The following is a 23,039-nucleotide window of genomic DNA, read 5'->3' as shown; positions in this document are numbered from 1 at the left end:
AAATATGAATATTGTTGTCACATAACAATTGAACGTCTTTTTATTTTGAAGTGTGCGCTCTCATACTTCCCACAGTACGGCTTTAAACACAAGGCAGATCAGTTTAAGGCCATACTATGTAACAACACCTCACGACCACATATTCACACTTTACTGCCTTTTGTTACTCGCCCCTCTATTCACCTCTTCTCCTATACATTTATATGTTTTTTTACATTTTGTTTTGGAGGGCTAACACATGTTTAAGCAGTGGCAGCTTTTTGCAGGCTAAAACGGGCCTTTCTTTAAACTCCACCCGATCCAGCAGGAGCTCCAATGCAGCGTGGAGCCCCGGGTCGGGCCCTCATCCGTCCTCTTCGTCACTGTCTCTCATGCTGATCCCCTGGAGCCCGTCTCCTCCAGCCTTCACCGCCGTCGTGGCCTCTTCCACGCTCAGGCGGTTGTAGATGGTCTCATAGCTCTTATTGTTGAGCGTGCCGTCCAGTACGCCCTGTAGCCTGAAGTCCCGAAAGCTCTTCTGTGGAAAGAAAAGGTGGGGAAAAGGAGATTTATATGAGGGAGAGAGAGACAGAGGGAGAGGGGAAATGTTAGGAACGAGGAATGCAGCGTGGCGTTCACGTTCAGAGACACAAAAGCGGGAAAATTGAGCTTCAAGGACATTTTCCATTCACGTGTCAGACGGGAAGCCTCAGCCAAGTCACTGCCATTATCATTCCTTGTCTTGGCGCTTTCCAGATCGAAGTGACATTGGAAAACCGTCGAGGAAAAAACAAGTTCAGCAGTTTAAATTGGCAGAATTCTTCACAAATCAATATTCATAATTAGTATTTAAGAATGTTGTACTGATAAAAGATATTATAGTTGTCATAGGAATATAAGTTTCATCTGCCTACAGGGTTCAAGGAATGAAACGACTAAAAATATATTTAGCTTCAGTGTCAAAGGCATTGAAATGAATAAATGAGTAAATGGCCTTTTCACACATGAAAACTGAAAGTCAATGAGGCAAACTGAACTGTGCTTCTTTTTATATAGATGGAAATATTTGAGGTGAATTTAATCTTTTTTTTTTAATCAAACTATGCAAAAATTTACTTTTATACATTTTTGTTAATGCAAATAGCATATTTTCTGATATTACATCTTTACATGTATAATCAGCTCAAATATTAAAGATGCATCATGCCGCTTTTCTGCTGGGAGTGTGGCTTCAGGCTCGTCTCCATAGAGATGACTGCTTTGCCTGGAATGTTCATTTGTTAATTTGCAGGTGTACTCATGACTAAAACATGCATTCTTTCAGTCTTATCCCACATCACTGATCTGACTTGTAACTTGGCCCGGTGTCGATACTTGTCTGCATGGAGACACTGTAGATTCTTTTATATACAGACATATAAATGAAAAGACGTAGTGCTCAGGGTAAGACTTAAAGAAAGTCAGTCCAGTGTAGTTATTCCTTTAGCAGTTAGCATTAGCCTGCTGGTTTGGACCGGTACTGACCACCGTTAGTTGAGTTCAAAGCCTTGTTAAAAGTAAATGCTGAGCGTGGTGATTTATTTAGTCAAACTGACCTCTGAGCTAAAAGCTAGCTAACTTAAATTGAGATGACTGAACTTGTGTGTTTCTGGTGAGAATCTCTAATGAGACTAAACATCCGATTTTATGTCATTGGTTAGGAAACCATAAGACATAAATATTACAAAATACACATTTTCTATACTTTAATATGGGCACTTCACCATTCATTTAAGGAACGTTAGCTTTGACATAACTCCGGTTAGCATCGGCTAGCCAAGTGATCGACTTTGAGATCATTTTACGTCTATGATATGTATGAGAGCGGCAGCATCTCCCTGGAGACAAGCCGGTGGTCCACCCTTTGCCAGAAAAGTTACATATTGTACCTTTAATTGGCACAATGCGTTCTATTGTGTTCGTGTGTGGTAAATGTAGTAAGTCAAAAGACAAACACTTGCTCTGATAGTGATGTTCAAGACAGAAAGTTAAAAAAATCAAGAAAGTTAATCAATAAACCAAACGGGAAGTCACGCTTTCTTCCATTAAAGACATTTTTAATCCTTATCTTGGCGTCGTGAGGTTTAATCCGCCATTAGAAAAGTGTGAGAAGACAAAAGCTGTGGGCAGCGAGGAGGAAAGCAGCTCTGCGTCTCTGACACTCTGAAGGACACTTCAGGCTCTTTTAATCCAGTCTTCAATGTCAGCTTTTAACCGCTTCTCTCATGAATGCGCCACAATATATTTTTAATTCCGCTTTGCCGCTTCCAACGAATAAAAGTCGTTCCGTAGAAAATCTGGTAAAATGGTATTATATATTTTTGATTTAAAAAAAAAAAAAATCCATCTTGATGAACAATAGGAGGCAGTTTTAATGGATGTACAGAAGTATAGAAGTAGAGGTAGTACTTCTGAGCAACAGACCAGCTCCTCAAAGGTCTGAGGTTTGATTTCAGCTTCGGTTGGTGCCGGCGTTGTGTCCTTGGGCAAGACACCTCGCCCACCTAGGATATGTATGAATAGTACCTTACCAATACTCAATATGTTCATGAATATTTGGTAAATAATATACCAAATATTCATGCCGCAATACATGACTTAATATCAAACCAGAAATAATATGACGGACTATACTGTACTGCAGCAGATGTGGCATGTAGAGGTAATTCCACAACTGTTACCTAGCAACCATATTGTAAACAAGGGACAAGTTAATTACGCGGTATGATTTGACAAATAATAATTCTTGATAATACCTTTATTTTGTTAAATTATTTCTTTTAACAGTTGGAAAATTGTGTCCGTCACATTTTCCGCATTATTTATTTTTTCAATATCTGAAATATAAATAGATAAAAAACAATAAAATAGTATAATAAATAATAATATTAACACAAACAGCACATTCAAATAAAACAAATACAATTCCGGCTCTACATATCCTAAATATATGTCCCATTTAATTAAAGGCCGTGGCTGGAGTGCCGCGGCGCGGTCAAATGGCCGCGCAGTTTCAGGGACCGCGGCCTAACCTTAACCCTAACGTTAACCCTAACCTTAACCTGGCGCGGTCTAAAATGGCGCTAAAACGCGGTCAAATAGCGGCGCAGTTTCAGGAGCCGTGGCTCTGCAGACACTCCCTTAATTAAAAGTCTTTCAGATATGTCTTTTCCCCCCATTTTCAAAATAATGTGGTTTATTGATGACATACTCTTGAACTCACTACTTCCTGTAATTTCCAACTTTTATTTTTCAAATTTTCATCACAAATTGCAACTTGTTTGATACAGCTATGTCAAATATTTATCAGACACGATCCAATCAAAAAAGTAATAATTAGAAGCAGTTCTACGCTTTTCACACAGGAAAACGCAAAGATTATTTATAATGACGTTTACCTTGACAATTTTGATGAGGCTCTTGAGCTGGTAGGTGTGAAGCTGCAGGTCCAGTCGGTCGGTCAGCCAAACACAGATGGACTTCATGGAGGTGGTGTACCATTGCTGCAAAGACAATAGAGCAGTTTGAAGGAGAGTTCAGTTCAGTTTTTCATTTTCAGAATGACTTTATAAGTATATAGAGAATATTTTAGGGTTTTAGGTCACACTTACTCACACATTCACGGCATTTGAAAACAGATTCCAGAGTCCTTTCAGTTTACTTTTTCATCATTCATCATGGCAACATCTACAGACCCTACAATGCTGTCATCAGAATGTTCAATAACAATAATAGTTACAGCCTTAAAATTGTATTTGAGCATCACAAAAAATCATTAATTTGTGCTTAAGTATGTAATACCCGTATATCTGTAGATAGAATGAAAAACTATTGTATTAATGTCAGTACTTGTGCAGTAAAACTTAAAAATCAGATTTTGCCTTCATCAAAAATGCTTAGAGTGTGTCATAATATTCTATTAAATAAACAAAGAATGTAAAATTCAATAGTAAATGTCTTTGAAACACATTCTCCAAGTGTATCATGTATCCAAGTGGTTTTCTCTGATTTTGTGATATTCGGAGCTTAATAAAGGAATATCTTATCTTATCTTAATTTATTCCATTGAAATCACTTTTGCCTCCATTTTGAAATTAAGGATGTTTTTGTTTACACATTGACAGAAGTGGTAAAATGTGCAACCGTTTCCATGGAAATATTATTGCTTTGCCTGAAATGTTCCACGGTATGGCATTCAACACATCTATCTTGCAATATATAGTCAAATTTGTTTTTCTTGCTTTTAAAAAATGTACATTATTTCTGTATGTGGGGCCGCTTCTTCACAGATCTGACCTGTAACTAGGCCTGGTGGTGATAATGGAGACAAGCAGGTGGTGGTTGTTGTGTTACTTTTAATGTCGGTTGGCAGCCAAAAAGTGCATTTGCCGCCACCTACAGTAGCTGTACGTCTTCAAAGTATGTGTTTTACGCTACACTGTAAAAATAAAAAAAAGAGAGAAAAAAGAGAGAAAAAGGGAGAAAAAGAGAGAGAGAAAGCAGGTGGTGCCCCATAAAATTGAGCTCATGTGCCTGTCCGTCTGAGGGAGTCAGATCTCTCCTTCACTGTGGAACTCCTCCAGGTTTCTACTTTTTCCCAAGGAGGTTTTGTAGTTTTTCCTGGCCGAGAAGGAGGGTCTAAGGACAGGGGACATTGGGACATTTGTCTAAAGACACAGGCCATTGGGACATTTCCAAGTCCCTATGAACACTGTTAAAATCTGTTCTTCGAGGCTGTTGAGATTTCAGGAGTTACAAGAATAATTGTATTAAAATTGAATGAAAGGCATGTGGGGAAAATGTCCATATACAGGTGTTTTATGACATATATTGTTGTAGTGCAAATATTCATCTTTGGTTAGAATAAGGCAGCGTAAGATGAGTGCTAGGCCTGTTTTTAATAATAGTGGGGGACTTTTTGTAATTTCGCTGAACTCTGACAAGATTCGAGTTGTAGAATAACAATAGAATTAATAACTTTTATAATTCAAGGAGTTTAAACAAGAATTGACACACACTCCTGATCCTCATGTAATCGTACTAATTTCCAGTGAAAAAATAAATAAAAAAAGACTGCTTGATCATATTAGTTTGACATGAAAAGATCAAATTGCCTTTGGTTCAGAGCAGAAAAACAAGCTGTTTTTAACCAACTAAGTGAAGCTGTCGTTCTGAATGTTAGTTATTTGTTTTGCAAAGTAGAGTTAGACAGATTTTAGACCTGACCCGGGAGCATCTCTACAAAGTCCGCCTGAAAGCATCAACAAAGAAAGAGGGGGGGAAACACAGCCTTCTGATCCGCCGTTCCATAAAAAGCACATAAATCAGCACTATATTATGCTAATGGTGTCGGTGCTGCTTTACACGAAACCATCGCTAATACACACATTTCTTTCCCAGAGTTCAAAATGAGCACGTCTTGCTGGCTGGGCGGATGCTGAGAAGAAAAAAAAACTGTTCAAAAACATCATAAGCCCGCGCCGCAAACTCAAAAAAGGTCAAATCTTTATTTATTCAAAGGCAGTTTTTTCTTGAATGTTGCGCGGGCGAAGGATTGGTTCCGCTGTACGGCTTTGACCCTTGGCGATGTTAGAAAAGCGCTGGGCTACATCTTTGTAATTCTCATTAAATGCTCTTCCCTTCGCACCTTCCACTTTGCAGGCCACGGAAATCAAACGCTTGCTGTTTTCACCTGGAGAGCAAACCACACTTTGGAGACGCGTCGCTGGTAAAATGCGCACGTCAGGTGGTATTATTCAAGCTCCTCTCAGTCAGACAGGAACACTCAAGGCGATTACGGTGACACTGTAATGACTTGTAATATTCACACGCCACTGCGAGAAGACTTAATTTCACACAAGTAAGAAATGCAATTAGCTTCCAGTTTAGCAGAGAATAAAACATGACAAAGGTGGATCATGCACTTGACAAAAGCTCCAAAAACACGTCGGCGAGGTCAGGCGCATACGGCGTCGCACGACTGTGACCTGCCTCTGCACCATCATCGAGTAATTATATTGGAAAAACCCAACACCTATTTATTAATGTCCTTCATAAGATAAGAGTGAAAGAAATGTGTGCATGTTAAGCCTTTCGTGGCCATGCAGACTCAACATTGGACAAGTCTAAGAGAAACTGCTTTGTGGACAAAAGCTGTCTTCAAATAAAAGTGTGTGTGGGGGGGATGTGGACGCACGACGGTGTGAGTCCTGCGCTTTGAACATCGGGCGAGGGGCGTCCAAAGCTCAAACGCTCAGGTCCAACGCAGAAAAGTTGGACAAAGATTCACTTTTTTTTTGTGGCCGACGCGGCGGAGCAACCAATAAGAGACTACACCCCAGTGACGTAAACCAATGAGAGACTACACCCCAGTGACGTAAACCAATGAGAGACTACACCCCAGTGACGTAAACCAATGAGAGACTACACCCCAGTGACGTAAACCAATGAGAGACTACACCCCAGTGACGTAAACCAATGAGAGACTACACCCCAGTGACGTAAACCAATGAGAGACTACACACCAGTGACGTAAACCAATGAGAGACTACACCCCAGTGACGTAAACCAATGAGAGACTACACCCCAGTGACGTAAACCAATGAGAGACTACACCCCAGTGACGTAAACCAATGAGAGACTACACACCAGTGACGTAAACCAATGAGAGACTACACCCCAGTGACGTAAACCAATGAGAGACTACACACCAGTGACGTAAACCAATGAGAGACTACACCCCAGTGACGTAAACCAATGAGAGACTACACCCCAGTGACGTAAACCAATGAGAGACTACACCCCAGTGACGTAAACCAATGAGAGACTACACCCCAGTGACGTAAACCAATGAGAGACTACACCCCAGTGACGTAAACCAATGAGAGACTACACCCCAGTGACGTAAACCAATGAGAGACTACACCCCAGTGACGTAAACCAATGAGAGACTACACCCCAGTGACGTAAACCAATGAGAGACTACACACCAGTGACGTAAACCAATGAGAGACTACACACCAGTGACGTAAACCAATGAGAGACTACACCCCAGTGACGTAAACCAATGAGAGACTACACCCCAGTGACGTAAACCAATGAGAGACTACACACCAGTGACGTAAACCAATGAGAGACTACACACCAGTGACGTAAACCAATGAGAGACTACACACCAGTGACGTAAACCAATGAGAGACTACACACCAGTGACGTAAACCAATGAGAGACTACACACCAGTGACGTAAACCAATGAGAGACTACACACCAGTGACGTAAACCAATGAGAGACTACACCCCAGTGACGTAAACCAATGAGACTACACCCCAGTGACGTAAACCAATGAGAGACTACACCCCAGTGACGTAAACCAATGAGAGACTACACCCCAGTGACGTAAACCAATGAGAGACTACACCCCAGTGACGTAAACCAATGAGAGACTACACCCCAGTGACGCAAACCAATGAGAGACTACACCCCAGTGACGTAAACCAATGAGAGACTACACCCCAGTGACGCAAACCAATGAGAGACTACACCCCAGTGACGCAAACCAATGAGAGACTACACCCCAGTGACGTAAACCAATGAGAGACTACACCCCAGTGACGTAAACCAATGAGAGACTACACCCCAGTGACGTAAACCAATGAGAGACTACACCCCAGTGACGTAAACCAATGAGAGACTACACCCCAGTGACGCAAACCAATGAGAGACTACACCCCAGTGACGCAAACCAATGAGAGACTACACCCCAGTGACGCAAACCAATGAGAGACTACACCCCAGTGACGCAAACCAATGAGAGACTACACCCCAGTGACGCAAACCAATGAGAGACTACACCCCAGTGACGCAAACCAATGAGAGACTACACCCCAGTGACGCAAACCAATGAGAGACTACACCCCAGTGACGCAAACCAATGAGAGACTACACCCCAGTGACGCAAACCAATGAGAGACTACACACCAGTGACGTAAACCAATGAGAGACTACACCCCAGTGACGTAAACCAATGAGAGACTACACCCCAGTGACGTAAACCAATGAGAGACTACACCCCAGTGACGTAAACCAATGAGAGACTACACCCCAGTGACGTAAACCAATGAGAGACTACACACCAGTGACGTAAACCAATGAGAGACTACACCCCAGTGACGTAAACCAATGAGAGACTACACCCCAGTGACGTAAACCAATGAGAGACTACACCCCAGTGACGTAAACCAATGAGAGACTACACCCCAGTGACGTAAACCAATGAGAGACTACACCCCAGTGACGTAAACCAATGAGAGACTACACCCCAGTGACGTAAACCAATGAGAGACTACACCCCAGTGACGTAAACCAATGAGAGACTACACCCCAGTGACGTAAACCAATGAGAGACTACACCCCAGTGACGTAAACCAATGAGAGACTACACCCCAGTGACGTAAACCAATGAGAGACTACACCCCAGTGACGTAAACCAATGAGAGACTACACCCCAGTGACGTAAACCAATGAGAGACTACACCCCAGTGACGTAAACCAATGAGAGACTACACCCCAGTGACGTAAACCAATGAGACTACACCCCAGTGACGTAAACCAATGAGACTACACCCCAGTGACGTAAACCAATGAGAGACTACACCCCAGTGACGTAAACCAATGAGAGACTACACCCCAGTGACGTAAACCAATGAGAGACTACACCCCAGTGACGTAAACCAATGAGAGACTACACCCCAGTGACGTAAACCAATGAGAGACTACACCCCAGTGACGTAAACCAATGAGAGACTACACCCCAGTGACGTAAACCAATGAGAGACTACACCCCAGTGACGTAAACCAATGAGAGACTACACCCCAGTGACGTAAACCAATGAGAGACTACACCCCAGTGACGTAAACCAATGAGAGACTACACCCCAGTGACGTAAACCAATGAGAGACTACACCCCAGTGACGTAAACCAATGAGAGACTACACCCCAGTGACGTAAACCAATGAGAGACTACACCCCAGTGACGTAAACCAATGAGAGACTACACCCCAGTGACGTAAACCAATGAGAGACTACACCCCAGTGACGTAAACCAATGAGAGACTACACCCCAGTGACGTAAACCAATGAGAGACTACACCCCAGTGACGTAAACCAATGAGAGACTACACCCCAGTGACGTAAACCAATGAGAGACTACACCCCAGTGACGCAAACCAATGAGAGACTACACCCCAGTGACGCAAACCAATGAGAGACTACACCCCAGTGACGCAAACCAATGAGAGACTACACCCCAGTGACGCAAACCAATGAGAGACTACACCCCAGTGACGCAAACCAATGAGAGACTACACCCCAGTGACGCAAACCAATGAGAGACTACACCCCAGTGACGCAAACCAATGAGAGACTACACCCCAGTGACGCAAACCAATGAGAGACTACACCCCAGTGACGTAAACCAATGAGAGACTACACCCCAGTGACGTAAACCAATGAGAGACTACACCCCAGTGACGTAAACCAATGAGAGACTACACCCCAGTGACGTAAACCAATGAGAGACTACACCCCAGTGACGTAAACCAATGAGAGACTACACCCCAGTGACGTAAACCAATGAGAGACTACACCCCAGTGACGTAAACCAATGAGAGACTACACCCCAGTGACGTAAACCAATGAGAGACTACACCCCAGTGACGTAAACCAATGAGAGACTACACCCCAGTGACGTAAACCAATGAGAGACTACACCCCAGTGACGTAAACCAATGAGAGACTACACCCCAGTGACGTAAACCAATGAGAGACTACACCCCAGTGACGTAAACCAATGAGAGACTACACCCCAGTGACGTAAACCAATGAGAGACTACACCCCAGTGACGTAAACCAATGAGAGACTACACCCCAGTGACGTAAACCAATGAGAGACTACACACCAGTGACGTAAACCAATGAGAGACTACACCCCAGTGACGTAAACCAATGAGAGACTACACCCCAGTGACGCAAACCAATGAGAGACTACACCCCAGTGACGCAAACCAATGAGAGACTACACCCCAGTGACGCAAACCAATGAGAGACTACACCCCAGTGACGCAAACCAATGAGAGACTACACCCCAGTGACGCAAACCAATGAGAGACTACACCCCAGTGACGCAAACCAATGAGAGACTACACCCCAGTGACCTAAACCAATGAGAGACTACACCCCAGTGACGTAAACCAATGAGAGACTACACCCCAGTGACGTAAACCAATGAGAGACTACACCCCAGTGACGTAAACCAATGAGAGACTACACCCCAGTGACGTAAACCAATGAGAGACTACACCCCAGTGACGTAAACCAATGAGAGACTACACCCCAGTGACGTAAACCAATGAGAGACTACACCCCAGTGACGTAAACCAATGAGAGACTACACCCCAGTGACGTAAACCAATGAGACTACACCCCAGTGACGTAAACCAATGAGAGACTACACCCCAGTGACGTAAACCAATGAGAGACTACACCCCAGTGACGTAAACCAATGAGAGACTACACCCCAGTGACGTAAACCAATGAGAGACTACACACCAGTGACGTAAACCAATGAGAGACTACACCCCAGTGACGTAAACCAATGAGAGACTACACCCCAGTGACGTAAACCAATGAGAGACTACACCCCAGTGACGTAAACCAATGAGAGACTACACCCCAGTGACGTAAACCAATGAGAGACTACACCCCAGTGACGTAAACCAATGAGAGACTACACCCCAGTGACGTAAACCAATGAGAGACTACACCCCAGTGACGTAAACCAATGAGAGACTACACCCCAGTGACGTAAACCAATGAGAGACTACACCCCAGTGACGTAAACCAATGAGAGACTACACCCCAGTGACGTAAACCAATGAGAGACTACACCCCAGTGACGTAAACCAATGAGAGACTACACCCCAGTGACGTAAACCAATGAGAGACTACACCCCAGTGACGTAAACCAATGAGAGACTACACCCCAGTGACGTAAACCAATGAGAGACTACACCCCAGTGACGTAAACCAATGAGAGACTACACCCCAGTGACGTAAACCAATGAGAGACTACACCCCAGTGACGTAAACCAATGAGAGACTACACCCCAGTGACGTAAACCAATGAGAGACTACACCCCAGTGACGTAAACCAATGAGAGACTACACCCCAGTGACGTAAACCAATGAGAGACTACACCCCAGTGACGTAAACCAATGAGAGACTACACCCCAGTGACGTAAACCAATGAGAGACTACACCCCAGTGACGTAAACCAATGAGAGACTACACCCTTCCAGCAGGTCCTACTCAGAGTAGGATAAATATTTGAGTTCCCAGACTCGATTTGTGTCAAAATGTCCTGATCACTACAACTGAATCTTTTCTCCAATGGGACACTCTGGGTTACACCCACATGCTTTTGTCGCCTATGTTTTATTTTTCTCTCCTTTTCTCTAGTTATGTTCTGTTTTTTGTTTTTTTCTGTTCCGTTTTATATATTTAGAAATGTACAAATAAGATAGTGACAAATAAAGAAAACCCCCAAAAAGGGAACTGTTTGCCTCGAGATTAACAATTTATAACAATAATTCAAACCTTTTGAATGGGGAAAAATCCTTAAAATGAAGCTGAACCCAATAAATATGTTTGTAAAGCAGAGGTCGACCATCACTGCAGTTCTTTAACTTCAAAAGGAAATGCAAGAAATATCAGTAAACACATTTTCTTTCAATGACAGACTTTCACCCTATTAAATGTATAACACGTCCTCTTCACACGTCCTCTTCACATACAAGTTAAATCTCACTAGAATGCTTTCTGATGGCTCATATTTGCCACTGGCCATGTTCAGTACATCAGCTCGCACACGCCCGGAGCTTTATCGAGGTGATTCTGATCTAATTCATGGCATTATTACACCTGCTCTCGCCGTGGATGAGTTTTATTGATGGGCCTGTGGCTGTTTAAAAACGTGCAAATTGAGGACGTAGCGTCGCTCTAATTGAAATGATTAGTGGACGAGAGGGGCAGACGTGAAGGAGTATCAACACCGTCAAACTGGAGTGCTCACATTTACGCATTTGACATTCATTCTTTAGTCAAATATAAAGGTATGACGCCTTACATTACGTATACCGTAGTTTTCACTCAGAACCAGTTATGACAATCTAGCTTGTTGTCTGATATTTCAAACGTGTATTCACGAGTCAATATATTTACATCTGTGTGCCACGTACAAAGACACTTACTGTATAGAAGAGTGAAAAACAGAACAAAGAATGGAGTATTAAACAATAACTGTCCCATTGTTGAGTCATTTCTTCATCCTTTACATCTTTTACATTCATCCATTCCTCTCTTTCCATATTTTCAGTCTTATTATTTAGCTTTTCCCCAAGATTTAAATAAAAACACAGAGAGTGAACAAACAAATCGACACATTTCTAAAATAAAAGTCCCATTTAGTCCAAAGTCTGTTAAATCGGTTGAAACATTTTCAAATTAAGTCCAAAGTTTGTTTTGCTGACAGTTTTTCCTGAATGTAAATGATTCAATACAAGATTTTGCTTGCTAAACTACAAAGGACACAAAGGACATAGACTACAAACCGCTTTAAGATCATTTTAAAGAGATTATACTGGATTGTGTAATAGTCCTTTCCCAATATGATATATAAGTGCACTTGATCAGTAACTAAACAGCAGTGTCCCGACAGCCCGAGCGCAGTGCCATTTTCAGATTCAATTACATGAAGGAGAGGGGCCCGGGTCTGGTGGGCCCCTTCATCACTGTGATTTAGGCCTTTGTGTGGTCTGGATTCTTCTGCGCGTGTCATAACAGCGGCCCCCCGGAGCGAGCCGGCCCAAATAGGCTGAGGGTAGGACGTGAGCACGTCCCCCCGCCCCGCACCCACGTCCCCCCGCCCCGCACCCACGTCCCCCCGCACCCACGTCCCCCCGCCCCGCACCCACGTCCCCCCGCCCCGCCCCCACGTCCCCCCGCCCCCACGTCCCCCCGCCCCGCACCCACGTCCCCCCGCCCCGCACCCACGTCCCCCCGCACCCACGTCCCCCCGCCCCGCACCCACGTCCCCCCGCCCCGCACCCACTTCCCCCCGCCCCGCACCCACGTCCCCCCGCCCCCACGTCCCCCCGCCCCGCACCCACTTCCCCCCGCCCCGCACCCACTTCCCCCCGCCCCGCACCCACGTCCCCCCGCCCCGCACCCACGTCCCCCCGCACCCACGTCCCCCAGCACCCACGTCCCCCCGCCCCCCCGCACCCACGTCCCCCCGCACCCACGTCCCCCCGCCCCGCACCCACGTCCCCCCGCCCCGCACCCACGTCCCCCCGCCCCGCACCCACGTCCCCCCGCACCCACGTCCCCCCGCCCCGCACCCACGTCCCCCCGCACCCACGTCCCGCCGCCTCCCCCGCACCCACGTCCCCCCGCCCCCCCGCCCCCACGTCCCCCCGCCCCCCTGCACCCACGTCCCCCCGCCCACCCGCACCCACGTCCCCCCGCCCACCCGCACCCACGTCCCCTCGCTCAGCTCATGTCCTCCGATACCTGCCGTGACTAAATGGACTTCAACAGGCTCACGTCGCTGGGTAAACGTACAGCAGAAGGAGAAGTGCAGGAGTATAAAGTAGTAGTAAAAAAGTATGCGTTACTTTAATTGTAACGTCTGACTTTAGCTTTGATTGATTGTGGATTGAATTAGTATTTTGTTCATTGTAAAGTGCAATATTATAGCTAAAACATCTTAAAACAAACAGGTCCATTGCCTTTTGCTCCTTCATAGTGACATGACATTGTCCTGGAGTGTTCCATCGTAGTAAAGGATTGTCATTCTCAGTCTCAGCCCAAATATATCATAAATCATAAGTATAAATATTGTTGCACTCCATCCAACCTTATTGGTTAAAGCAACAGTACGTAACTTTCTGGAAATGGCTGATTCAATAGAACCAGAAAATTAAAACCATCCATCTGAAAACTATCCATGGCAATAGATTCGTTTTATGAGCTTAAGGAACAACATTTCGACGGAGATGAGAAGGTGAAGGCTCCTTCAGGCAGTTATGAGTCTGGTCTGTGGAGATGCAAGCACTTTAACTCCTGTTTTTTGGTGGTTTTAGAGCAATAAAAACATCCCAAAAAATATATATAAAAAAAATTAAATAAAAAAACATGCTTGTATCATCTATTTTGGGTCTAAAAAGACTTAAACAAAACAAAGTAAAAAAAATAAAAATCTGGATTTGAATTGTTTTGCTTGACATATAGTTTAAACTTGTTTCATGATATTTCCATCAGCTTCCAGGCAAATTGAGCTCAAATCAAAAATACTATTGTCAATTGGCTAAATAAGATGTTTGTACTTTTGTACTTAGCAATTCCACTGGCTTAAAACAAATCATGGAAACATATTAACAACTAAAATAATCTTGGTCAGTGAAAAAAACGTAAAACTACTCAAAAAAAAAATTGAATTTTTTAAAAAAGAAGAAAATCCTGAATCCAAGTCATTTGAACTAATATGGATTTGTTTTTTGCAGTGTACTCAAAACAACACAACCCAAGTACAAGTAAAGGACATGATAAAATAAAGCGTGGATTGAAGTCCAAACTGCCCTCCTCTGCCTGTATCGCCACAGCGACAGGAGGCCCGGCCGCTCCTATAAGCTGGTATGTGTGTGCCGCTGTTACTTCTTTGTTCTGTGCTAAATTTGTGATCAGGTGTGGAGTGAGGGCCCTGGTCACCTCGCTCGCGGTGCATGACTGTGAGCTTGTCAGATCCATTAAAGGGCCCCTACCCCCTCCGCCGCCGCTCTCATCAAACACAGACCTCCGCAAATGGAGCTACAGCCACAACATTGAACTCTCCAAGGAGGCGCGCATCCATCGGCCAGGCTTCTCCTTGTTGATGTATACCGCACTCAGGGTATCGACTCAAAAAATACTGATGAATTGTGGGGATGTTTTGATAAAAGATGTCTCCAGGAGCCTCCAAGGAAATTCTAAATCCTTTGGAATGACATAAATAAATCCAATTTTTTTTTTCTTTTGGGCATCAAACGTGCAAATATTTTAAAAATTTGTGAATGCCACTGAGAAAGGAATTTAATGGAGATATATTATGCTTTTTTCAGGTATTTAATATTAACTGAACTATAAAATAAGATGTTCATCATTTTACAGTTTGCTCATTGTAAACTGCAATATTGCTCTAAACTTGGCAGTGATAGAAAAATTTTCTGTTCAAAATGATTTCATTTTTGAAAAAGTAGCTACGGATTATCTTAGACCACTACATTCTTTTTTAATAATTACAACTAAGAACAGGGATGTGGGCGGGGATAGGGGGAAGCTGAAAACAGGAATTTTCCCTCAAGCCTCAGGACAATACACGATTAACTCAAACATGCAGGAATCAATCAAAACACAACTTTGAGTAAACTAATGATGAGGAAACACTGTTATAACATGATTAAAGGTCATTCAAGTTGATTTGAACATATCTCCTTAAATGTGGGCAGTTGTAGCTCATCCACCAAACCTAAAGACGGTGGTTTGAATTCTGCATATCATATCAAACTCTGCACCTGCAACAGTACGTTTGTGTGTGAATCTGGAGTAAATGAATAATGCACGAGATGGCAAAAGTGGCTAGGTTTATGGAAATGCCATAAAAATAGTTACATCAGCGATTAAATGTGATTAAATCGATTACTTTCCGATTGCTCGAGAATAAATATGCAAAAAAAAAAAAAAGGACAAACCAAAGCAGCAAAGACAAAAATCAAAAACAAAGACTGAAATTCAGATGAATCTTTTATATGTAAACACACACCAGAAATCTGATCTTATTATTGGGTTATCTGATTATTCTAGTTGGATTTGTTTCTGGTCATGTAAATGTACCTGTGGTGTATAGATTTATATACAATCCAGCCCAGATAAATGCATTCTGTTCAAAAACACAGCGAGAAACAAGGCTATTCTATCCTGAGATGACCAGAACAAGAAAAACCCATCCCAAAACAAAGTCTAATTCAAGATTTTGTATTCTGAACATTAGTCACCAAGTTATCAAATAAACTGCAACTAACAATTAAAAAACATCTTTTATTTGTTACTTCCTACACTTAAGGACAGGCCTGCTATACATCTTACTGGTGCGCTGTGCTGATTGCTGGAGGAAGCGAACAGCATGAGGTGGGGCTGGTTGGAGTGAGTTTTTTGGCCCACGCTGAGCCAACCTGAGGAGAGCGGTGCTTCTTAAGTGATAAACAGGTCAACACAAGCTGCCAGTGTTTTCATCCTCTGCAGTGACCCGCTGTTACATACTGACAGTAACAACTCCACACGCAGAGACACGGAGCCAGGACTATTTTTATAGACACTATTTTCACACGCCTAAATGTTCAAATGATGAGACAGTCTAACAGTCTAAGCAAGTCGATTAAGGCGGAGCGATGATGACAAAATGCTTCTAGAACCTGTAAAATGCCATCGTCCGATTGTTCACAATTCCAGAATGGAGTAGTTTATTAAACGTTCACAGTTATTAAGTGTAATCCCTCATTTGCCCAGGAGTGTTCCATTGTAGTAAATGATTCAGTTGTATCGTCTGGACTTTGTTTCAGAAAAACAAAACGTTTCCACTCTCATCCAAGAGTTATTCTCAATCTGAGGGCCTAGTCGGAGAACTTGGATATTTATCCTACTCTGAGTAGGTCTGTCCCACCGGGCGGGACCTCCTGATAATAGCCTGGCCTGTGCATCTATTAGTTTGTACGGTTGTAAGTTTCCCCTGAAACTAATCTTTGTTACCCCTCGTTTAATGTTGTACTGTGGAACATTCCATGCAATACCATCTCCATCCAGCAGGGCCCCCCCCTGCTACTTCACCTAATACTAATAAGTAAGTCTTTTCCTAGTTTGATAAATCAAATCAGTCTCGGACAAAAATGTAAATACATTTATGGCCAAGAGTTTTATGGAAAATCTGAAAATCTGATCAAAATGCGCTGAAATACAAAGAAACAGCAGCATTGTTTATATATTCTACTGAAGTTTGTCTACAAATCAAGATGAACAGACAGCACACACAATATGAGATTGTTTTGGGAAAGTATCCAAAGAGCCCCGCTGCTTCTGTTGTGTGAGCTTTCAGATTTATCACACCGACAAACGGTGGAGAAGGAAATGGAGAGTGGAGGAGCAGACTGCCGACTGCTGCGCTTCACTGCAGAGGAATCAGGCCAAACCAGGCGTAATGTAGTGGAGTCTGACAGTGATTGGGATCTGTTCTGGAGGAAGGAACTTATGGAACTCACTGACAAACATGTACTTTTTCGGCAGCTTCCTAACTCTGAGGTGTCATTGTGTCCTTGGGCAAGACACTTCACCCACCGTGCCAATATATGAATGTGTTGTGTGAGTGAATGGTGGCGGTCACAGCTTGGCAGGCTCACTTCCATCAGTGTTCCTCTGGCTAGATAAAGTGGCAAATGAATGATGTAATTTAAACTTGAATGTCCAGAAAAAGATCCCCACAGCTCAGGACAGTCCGGTCGAGTTTGGGGAGCACAGGATCTCTGCTGCAGATGATGTTGTCCTGATGGTTCCATCCTAGAACGGAAAAAGGTGGCTTGCCCTCTCCAGGTGGGTGGGGAGTCCTTGCCCCAAGTGGAGGAGTTCAAGTATCTCGGGGTCTTGTTCACGAGTGAGGGAAGGATGGAGCGTGAGATCCACAGTTGGATCGATGCATCGGACTGTTGTGGTAAAGAAGGAGCTGAGTCGAAAGGCAAAGCTCTCGATTTTCCGAGAGAAGGAGCTCTGACCTGATCAGAAGCTCCTCTGGGCCGAGGTGAGAAGGAGCTGTGGACCTGATCAGAAGCTCCTCTGGGCCGAGGTGAGAAGGAGCTGTGGACCTGATCAGAAGCTCCTCTGGGCCGAGGAGAGAAGGAGCTGTGGACCTGATCAGAAGCTCCTCTGGGCCGAGGAGAGAAGGAGCTGTGGACCTGATCAGAAGCTCCTCTGGGCCGAGGAGAGAAGGAGCTGTGGACCTGATCAGAAGCTCCTCTGGGCCGAGGAGAGAAGGAGCTGTGGACCTGATCAGAAGCTCCTCTGGGCCGAGGAGAGAAGGAGCTGTGGACCTGATCAGAAGCTCCTCTGGGCCGAGGTGAGAAGGAGCTGTGGACCTGATCAGAAGCTCCTCTGGGCCGAGGAGAGAAGGAGCTGTGGACCTGATCAGAAGCTCCTCTGGGCCGAGGAGAGAAGGAGCTGTGGACCTGATCAGAAGCTCCTCTGGGCCGAGGAGAGAAGGAGCTGTGGACCTGATCAGAAGCTCCTCTGGGCCGAGGAGAGAAGGAGCTGTGGACCTGATCAGAAGCTCCTCTGGGCCGAGGTGAGAAGGAGCTGTGGACCTGATCAGAAGCTCCTCTGGGCCGAGGAGAGAAGGAGCTGTGGACCTGATCAGAAGCTCCTCTGGGCCGAGGAGAGAAGGAGCTGTGGACCTGATCAGAAGCTCCTCTGGGCCGAGGTGAGAAGGAGCTGTGGACCTGATCAGAAGCTGATCTGTGCAGAAGATGCTGCTCTAGCATGTTGAGATCAAGCAAGAAACATGTAATACTTTACTAGTTCCATGTGTGTTCCATTTAATGTGTTCCATATATTTCTATTTGGATCAGTTGGTTGGATTATGAAGTGATTAGAGCAGAATAGATTTATAAATAAGTGCTTTGTGGATAAACATGACATTTCATAAATTTTCTTATCCAGAGTAAAAAGATTACCCATTTGGTACATTTTTAAGACCCTTTTTTCAAAAATGTATCGGGATACGTATCGCAATGAGGGAATTGTATTGGAATATAAAAGTATCGGAATACGTATGGTATTGTGACCCCTGTATCGGAATACGTATGGTATTGTGACCCCTGTATCGGGATACGTATGGTATCGTGACCCCTGTATCGGGATACGTATGGTTTTGTGACCCCTGTATCGGCATACGTATGGTTTTGTGACCCCTGTATCGGCATACGTATGGTTTTGTGACCCTTGTATCGGGATGTGTATGGTATCGTGACCCCTGTATCGGGATACGTATGCATCCCGATACAGGATGCATACAGCGCCTTATGATTTACGTCATAAGGCGCTGGTACAGCTGGCAGCCCGGTGTAAACGCTCTCTCTTCTTTCTCACACTTATTGTGCTTTATCTCCTATATTTTGTAAATATAGTTAGTATATTTTTTCTATTTTACTGTACGATAGGGACACGCGCTGGAATAGTTTTTTAATTCAACTGTTTTTGACTTTTTTCGGCTGGATTTGAGCGTTTTCGTTGCGTTCGTTGTGTTGTTGTGACGTGAGCTAGCTCCGAGCGAGCCCACCAGCCCCCCCCCCCCCCCCCCCCCCCCGCGCCCTCCGGCCGCGCTAAAGTACGGCGTGTCGTCGGTACACGTTTATATACACGTTTATATGAAAGAGGAACTTCACGAACGATCGGGACATGCACTGGAATCGATTTAAATTAACTTGTTTTGACTTTATTCGGCTGGATTGAGTGTTTTCGTCGTGTCGTTGCGATGTGTCTTGGCTCTGAGTCCCCCGGCTCCGGCCCCGCCCCCCGGCTCCGGCCCCGCCCCCCGGCCGGCGCCGTACCGCGTTTACACAAAGGAGGAACTAATGAAACTGCTGAGAACAGTCGTCTTACCCGGAGATCGTCACGTTATCCCGTCGCAATACTGACCTAACCTAATACTGATGTGCAATTCTGTCGTATGTGCAATTGCTGTTGGAATTCATGTGCAATTCATGTGCAATTACTGTCAAATTCATGTGCAATTCATGTGCTGTCGTGACACATATTCATGTGCAATTACTGTCGTGATCACATGACATGGTATTTATGTATTTATTTGTCTATGGGAGTTTTTGTTTATTTATAGGAGATCTTCTACTGAAAGTGTTTTTCAGACTTCCTATAAGTGATCTGTTCTTCTGTATCTACCTCTGTATCTACCTGCGTTGCACCAATGAAATTTCCCCATGTGGGACAATAAAGGAATATCTTATCTTATCTTATCTTATGGTATCGTGACCCCTGTATCGGGATACGTATGGTATCGTGACCCCTGTATCGGGATACGTATGGTATCGTGACCCCTGTATCGGGATACGTATGGTATCGCGAGGGTCTTGGCAATATCCAGCCCTATTATAGTGTTAGTTGTTTGTCTTCAGTGTTTTTAACTGTTCTATTTGGACCCTTGAAAACAAAGCTTGATTGATATGATTGCATATGAGGAAAGTCTCATCTTGTTTCTACGACATGTAGATGATGTGCTGAGTTACCTTTGGCCTAGTCTCTTCTAAACAGTGATATCGTGTAGTACTTACGTCAAAAACCTTCTCAACGTAGAGCTCATCGTTGACCCGGTCTCTGAGGATGTCCTGGTTCTGACGCACAAATGTGATGTAAGTGTCTGCCACGTCCATGCCTGGTTTCTGAAGGAGAAACAGACAAAGGTTTGAAACATGGACAGCAAAAGAGTTTATACTTTGTTCAATGAAATCTACCGGACAAACGGCATGAAACTGTGACGATGGGCCAAAAGAATACATGCTTTGTGCCAATAAAAACTAAAATATGTTTTATTTATTTAACAGGACAACACACAGTTACATAATGCTCGAGGGCAAAGAAATTACTGTTAAAGCACGACAAATCAGGGAGAAAGCAAGAGTCCATTGCAGATATTTAGCCTAATCCATAACTCAGATAATGTTCTTATCTATGGTGGAGACCAGATACAGAACAATTGCGAAACCCTCGTCCATTCACACTCCTGCTGTCAGCACAGATCGCCAATGTAGGGCCTATTGTAATTGCTTTGACATCTTTCACACACGTTTTTCAGAGAGGCAGCGTGTGTTGGCCCTGGGGGTGAGGAGGAAGAGGGGGAGGAAGAGGGGGAGGAAGAGGGGGAGGAAGAGGGGGAGGAAGAGGGTCTACAGCAGATCACTCACTCCCAGTGGAAACAACTGACATTGAGTCTCTATCACGGGCTGGACTCGGAGCAGGCCTGATTCACAGAAGCATTTTAGAGTAAACATTACAGGGGAAAGTGGACAACCTGAGTGCGTTTACCTGCATCAGGTTTATGACCAGAAGTGTCTCGTGAGCCAAGGGTCCGACAATTTAAAAAACATAGCATATTCTCATATATGTTCAATAGTAAGAGTCCAATCAGAGGGAACACATCCAGAGGCATTAACGTTTGAAATACGACGGAAATATGAAATGCTGTACTAATACACAAATTGCATGCTTTAAAGGACCTATACCCATAAGTAAAAAAGTAAAATCTATTTAGTCCCAGTCAGAGGTGGGTAGAGTAGTTTTGTATTTGGGGAAACTAAGAGTAACTGTCTGGAAGAAACATCTGATGTATAATTTAAAGTTTATGGAATTGGATGGACAAAACATTAAATAATGCTCAAAATCTGAGACACACAAAAACAAAATCATATCTGAAGGAGCAGTTCAAGAAACATGAATGTTCATCATTGCATACTGTCAACATAAAGCTATAGTCAAGCTATAGTGAGAAGAGAAACCAACTTACTGAAGTAAAAGTACTGTTACTTCAATACAAATATGACTAAAGGAGGAGTAAAAGTGTTACTCTAAGAAGTACAATTTCTTGAAAAAGTTACTCAAGTGAATAACAGTAGATGTAGCCAAGTACGTCTCACCTCTGCTCACAGTAAATATGAATTATAAAATCATCTATTTGGTTGAAAATGAGACCACAACGCTCTAATTATAGAGCATTTTATTCTCCCCGAAGCAGGAAGTGCTCTGTCAGTGTGCTAATGTTTGTTACTGTGACGATTAGAGCGATGACTGAACCGGAACCCTATTACAAACACATCTCCTTTAACAAACACATAAGAGCTGACAAATAATCTTAAAGCCAGATTGTCATTCTTCTTTAGAAATGAAGTGTGTTCTCCTCTTAATTGTAGAAAACGGTTAATCCAGGCAACATTTCTTTCAATTCTAGATTATGGTGATATTATATATTCTACAGCAACTGAACTTGGTTTATCGTTCAGCTCTGAGGTTCAGCTCTGAGGTTCAGCTCTTGAGGTTCAGCTCTGAAGGTTCAGCTCTTGAGGTTCAGCTCTGAAGGTTCAGCTCTGAAGGTTCAGCTCTTGAGGTTCAGCTCTTGAGGTTCAGCTCTGAAGGTTCAGCTCTGAAGGTTCAGCTCTGAGGTTCAGCTCTGAAGGTTCAGCTCTGAAGGTTCAGCTCTTGAGGTTCAGCTCTGAAGGTTCAGCTCTGAAGGTTCAGCTCTTGAGGTTCAGCTCTGAAGGTTCAGCTCTGAGGTTCAGCTCTTGAGGTTCAGCTCTTGAGGTTCAGCTCTGAGGTTCAGCTCTTGAGGTTCAGCTCTGAAGTTCAGCTCTGAGGTTCAGCTATGAAGTTCAGCTCTGAGGTTCAGCTCTGGAGGTTCAGCTCTGAGGTTCAGCTCTTGAGGTTCAGCTCTGAGGTTCAGCTCTTGAGGTTCAGCTCTGAAGTTCAGCTATGAAGTTCAGCTCTGAGGTTCAGCTCTGGAGGTTCAGCTCTGAGGTTCAGCTCTTGAGGTTCAGCTCTGAGGTTCAGCTCTGAGGTTCAGCTCTGGAGGTTCAGCTCTGAGGTTCAGCTCTTGAGGTTCAGCTCTTGAGGTTCAGCTCTGAAGTTCAGCTCTGAGGTTCAGCTCTGAGGTTCAGCTATGAAGTTCAGCTCTGAGGTTCAGCTCTGGAGGTTCAGCTCTGAGGTTCAGCTCTGAAGGTTCAGCTCTGAGGTTCAGCTCTGAAGGTTCAGCTCTGAGGTTCAGCTCTGAGGTTCAGCTCTGAAGGTTCATTACAGGAGAAGGGCACAGAACTCACCACTGAAT

The 23,039-nt window shown here is 44.1% G+C and overlaps 1 protein-coding gene across 3 annotated transcripts in view; it reads right to left on the bottom strand.

Annotated features, from left to right (window-relative positions):
* Nucleotides 1-335: 335 nt before the first annotated feature.
* Nucleotides 336-23,039, bottom strand: part of cadps2 (Ca++-dependent secretion activator 2) — a 286,229-nt gene continuing 263,525 nt past the window's right edge. For all 3 annotated transcript variants that reach the window (XM_072434936.1, XM_072434937.1, XM_072434938.1), the window contains 3 exons: nt 20,500-20,607; nt 3,417-3,521; nt 336-517 (listed from right to left, as the gene is read on the bottom strand). In XM_072434936.1, coding sequence (XP_072291037.1) covers nt 344-517; nt 3,417-3,521; nt 20,500-20,607 — 387 coding nt within the window. In that variant the 3' untranslated portion in view covers nt 336-343. The remainder of the gene's footprint in view (nt 518-3,416; nt 3,522-20,499; nt 20,608-23,039) is intronic.

The sequence above is a fragment of the Eucyclogobius newberryi genome, unplaced genomic scaffold (genome assembly GCF_026437365.1).
Source record: "Eucyclogobius newberryi isolate DKJ021-1_F unplaced genomic scaffold, fEucNew1.0.hap1 SCAF_7, whole genome shotgun sequence".
Lineage (NCBI taxonomy): Eukaryota > Metazoa > Chordata > Actinopteri > Gobiiformes > Gobiidae > Eucyclogobius > Eucyclogobius newberryi.
Note: the sequence above shows the minus strand (reverse complement) of the source record. Positions and strands in the feature narration are given on the sequence as shown.